A 4,497-nucleotide genomic window follows, 5' to 3' on the forward strand; every position below is an offset into this window, starting at 1 on the left:
ATATATATATATATATATATATATATATATTGTGCTCATTCCCTTAAAACAATGATGTTAAGATCTCCTTCTCATAATTTGCCCTAAAGTATTTTGGTTAGAAAGTTAAGATTTACATTTCCAAATCAATATAAAAAGATACTTTAATTTATATATATACGAGGACACTTAAGAAAATAAATGTCTAATGATTTAACAATAGGTTATTCTAGGCAATTTTTAATATCAAGCAATCACTCCTGCTTATAAAGTAAATGCACTTATTTATTTACAAAATAGAAATACATGCTAGAATTTTTTAATATCATCTACTAAATAAGATCAATATTTTATACATCCTATTACATAAAACATAAATATTATAGTTTTGTAGATATCTTATTGTTTTACTTATGTAATAATATTTTAAAAGGACCTAATCTGAATATACATATATATATATATATATATCTTTCATTATATTAATTTTTTTAAAATATATAACTAAAATTAAACATATCCATCATATGCTCGAGCATAGAATTTGTCATTAATTGAGAGAAAAGGCGTATGTTATCATTTTGTTAATCTATTTATGAGTGAAAGCTATTTTACAATATTTCATTGGAATATTTACATATATACCACTTAATTCCTAAGTATTTACATATGTAATACCTAAGTATCCTTCTCTACATATAACACTTTTTTCCAGGTCAAAATAGACATTTTTTTATGTGCCATGAAAGACTTGTGTGGTATAAATACAAAAAAAAAATAAAATTTAAGTACTAAATATTTAAATACATAAAAATCGAGTGGTATCTATATAAATGCCCCATTGTTAATTTGTATAAAGTAATACAACTCACAATGAGAGAACATACGTGAGAACATCCGCCGTGCGAATTAGTGGTGTACACCCCGAATACACTCATCACCAAGTATTTTTTTTTTCTACAAGCAGTGAGTTATATATGGTTCAGGTGCCTAGATATGTAAATACATAGGAGTGGGGTCGCATGTATGTAAAATTTCATTAAAACTAATAATCTGGAAGAAAATAGAGTTCTCTAGTAACACAAATAACACAATATCATAAAGCCATTCGAAATCGAGGGGGTGGGCGAAGTATAGGTGGTTGAACTTCACCTGGCTGGCCAAGTTGCCCGCAAGCAGCCATCCGATCATCCCCTCTGCTCAGCCTCAGGAAAACAACACAGCCAGCCTCAGCCAAGACATTGCGGAACTCGATCATCTTATCGTCACTCGTGGGTTTGAACAAAGATCCGCAGTGAGGATTGAAAGATATGAGGTTGATCTTACAAGGGATGTCGCGAACAAGTTCGACGAGCCTCCTTGCATCCTCGATACTGTTGCATGAGAAAGATAATATCAAACAATTAGGACAAATACAAAGATAAGCAAATGCAATTCGAAACGTAGACGATCTCTTTCAATTCCTACCAAAGATACAAGACGCAATCTCATGCATAACCCTAACCCTAAACATATTAGCCCTATTTATACTAAACGATAATGAATGACAAAAAGCTAAATTACACTTAGATGCAGAAAAGACAAAATTTCCCTTAGACTAGGCACAGACGTAGCAAAATCATGTTTCATGCACAATTATTTCCAAGATTCTGTTAAGCAGTACAACCGAGAGCATACTATAAACTGTTAGAACATAATGGGGCATTTACATACTACCACCAAATTCATATGTATTAACATATCTAGCATCAAAACTTTATTTTTTACATTTGCCACCCAAATCTTTCAAATCACATAATAAATACAACTATTTCAGCTTTTAAGAAGTGAAATACAACTTTTCATGCATAGATAAAAATTGAAGTTTGAGTGATGGATATGTAAATACATAAGAATTCAGGGGTATGTATGTAAACCTTCCAAACATAATTAAGACTAAAACATGCAATCATAATTCTGAACCATGCAAAGGATAATTGATATAATTAGTAAAAATAAGCAGCCAGTAATTGAAGTAATGATCCATGAATTTCTCTAATGATTTATCATTAACTGTAGAGAGAGCCTTTCAAATAAGATGAATGATCATTTTGATGGCACTAGAAATGAGTCCAACCTGTCATTCACTCCCTCAAGCATGACATACTCGAATAAAACTTTGTATTTATGTTTGAAGCGGATCTCCTCTCTTAAAGTCTCGAGAAGTAGGCTAAGATTATATTTACGATTAATAGGCATTACCCAATTCCGAACCTGCAAATCAATAAACTATTTAGCTGAAAACCTTATTGTATAAGCTGATGCGTGGGGGGTGCATTTACATAAATATCACACTTCTTTGGTATTTACATATTTAACACCTCCACTGAGTTTTACATTTATAACACTCAAAATTTTCATGTGACATCAAAATACCAATTTTCATATGTAAATAGATAAAAATTGTGTGGTATAAATTGTATAAGCTGATGCGTGGGGGATGCATTTACATAAATATCACACTTATTTGGTATTTATATATTTAACACCTCCACTTTGAGTTTTACATTTATAACACTCAAAATTTTCATATGACATCAAAATACCACTTTTCATATGTAAATAGATAAAAATTGTGTGGTATATATGTAAATCTTCCAAAAAGCAAAAGTCAGCATACCTCATCAGTTGTTGCATTGAGACTAACAGCTAACGCACAGTTAGACTCTTTGAGAAAGCGTTTCAACTGAGGAACAAGTCCACTGGTTGAAACAGTTACCTTACGAGGACTAAAATGAAGACCTTGCTCATCAACCATAATAGCTGCCGCTTTAATAACATTATCTATGTTATGAAAAGGTTCACCCATTCCCTATACCAATAAATGAAAAAGATACGAAGTTACAGAATGGAAAATATTTTTTCATGCAAAACTGACAGTTTTCTTTGTGAAAAATGAAAATAGAAAAGTATATAATATAACTAGAAACTGGTCTACAGAGGCCCCATCCAGAAATGCCAAAACATGCAAAATAAAAGAAGAATACTCACCATGAATACAACATTTGTAATAGATCCAAACTTAGCTGAAAATAACCTTCGTGCAAAAACAGCTTGTTCAACTATTTCAGCTGTTGTCAAATGCCTTTTCAAACCCATCCTAAACAATATCATTTTTACAGATTAGCACTTGCTTAGGATGAGCAAACCAAGAATTAATGCCTGAAAGGCATAAGCTGCAGCGCTACAACAAAAGAATTACCTTCCAGTATAGCAGAATTGGCAATTCATTGCACAGCCAACTTGACTTGAAACACAAACAGTGGTCCTTCCCCTGCTGCAAGGAATCACTACCGTTTCTATCGCCAATCCATCATCCAAAGTGAACAATATCTGCAACCTCCTGCAATTTCAATGATTAATTAAATGTCCTGAGAACATTGCTGCACTGGACATAATATTTCCAATCCACATGGCCACAGAAATATTAAAAACAAACGTGCAATAACATTAAGGATGAAAAGATGAGAAAGGTACCTTGTGAGTTCCGTCCGATGCTGTAAGAACATCTTTCACTGATAATGGCGTCATATCAGCATTCTCAATCAACATCCTTTTAAAATCTTTATTTAAACCTGCATTGATGGCTATAATAGATTCCATGTCTTCGAGAGAAAATATTACTCGAGTCAATGGAGACATATGAAGTAGAAAGATGCCATCTCCATCAGTGGTTAAATGTACAAAAGATGGAAATAAATGATTTTTTAGTGTGCAGAATTCAAACGGGTATAACAAATTGTTCAAATTGCATGTCACAGTTCTACTGATGAATATCTTTACTAAGAAATTTAGAGAATACAACAGCTATTTTATCAAGAGAATAACATTTATGCAGACCTGTTAGTTCATCGTGACATTGTGCCCAGCCACTGTGCCCATAGAGGCACTTCCACAGCATAAGTGCCTGGGCTGGCCTAAACCCATTTGATTGGACCCATTTCTGTTCAATAATGCAATCTCATGTTAGTATAAATCATATTTACTTGGAACAGAGCAAAATTGAAGTATTTACTATTGGCATGAAAGAACAAAAAACCACAGTTAACCAAAAGTACAACACTGATTAAATGCATTGCATGGCCTGCGCATGACCCAAATTTACGAACTCTACCATATATTCTTCCTATTTGCTTTCCAGTCTTTTGCCACTGGCTATTTCAGTTGTGTAGCCTGGCAATCATTTTGAAATGCCATCTATCATGGCAACTTTGCTTTGCTGAAGCATGTAGTAAATCACCTCTAAATTGAATCTAAATTCAATTGTTTCGACTGTTCACTTTCAATCATTGGCATGTAGTAAATCACCTCTAAATTGAATGCATATTCCGTTTCAGTTGGCCATTAGAATCTAAATTCATTGCCAACTATAAGGGCAAAAAGCTAATCATGCCATAGCACGGAAACAGAAAAGTTGACGCCAACGTTAAATGCAACTGCTTTGATCCCTTATTTTGATGCTTCCTATCGAGTGCTACA

General features: G+C 33.1%; 1 protein-coding gene across 3 annotated transcripts in view; it reads right to left on the reverse strand.

Annotated features, from left to right (window-relative positions):
* Window positions 1-803: 803 nt before the first annotated feature.
* The window catches only part of LOC110027751 (dual-specificity RNA methyltransferase RlmN), a 14,951-nt gene continuing 11,257 nt past the window's right edge, over window positions 804-4,497 (reverse strand). For all 3 annotated transcript variants that reach the window (XM_020729296.1, XM_020729294.1, XM_020729297.1), the window contains exons 3-9: window positions 3,859-3,961; window positions 3,496-3,593; window positions 3,221-3,351; window positions 3,010-3,118; window positions 2,639-2,830; window positions 2,096-2,232; window positions 804-1,352 (exon numbers count right to left, since the gene is read on the reverse strand). In XM_020729296.1, coding sequence (XP_020584955.1) covers window positions 1,076-1,352; window positions 2,096-2,232; window positions 2,639-2,830; window positions 3,010-3,118; window positions 3,221-3,351; window positions 3,496-3,593; window positions 3,859-3,961 — 1,047 coding nt within the window. In that variant the 3' untranslated portion in view covers window positions 804-1,075. The remainder of the gene's footprint in view (window positions 1,353-2,095; window positions 2,233-2,638; window positions 2,831-3,009; window positions 3,119-3,220; window positions 3,352-3,495; window positions 3,594-3,858; window positions 3,962-4,497) is intronic.

The sequence above is a fragment of the Phalaenopsis equestris genome, unplaced genomic scaffold (assembly GCF_001263595.1).
Source record: "Phalaenopsis equestris unplaced genomic scaffold, ASM126359v1 Scaffold000440, whole genome shotgun sequence".
Classification (NCBI taxonomy): domain Eukaryota; kingdom Viridiplantae; phylum Streptophyta; class Magnoliopsida; order Asparagales; family Orchidaceae; genus Phalaenopsis; species Phalaenopsis equestris.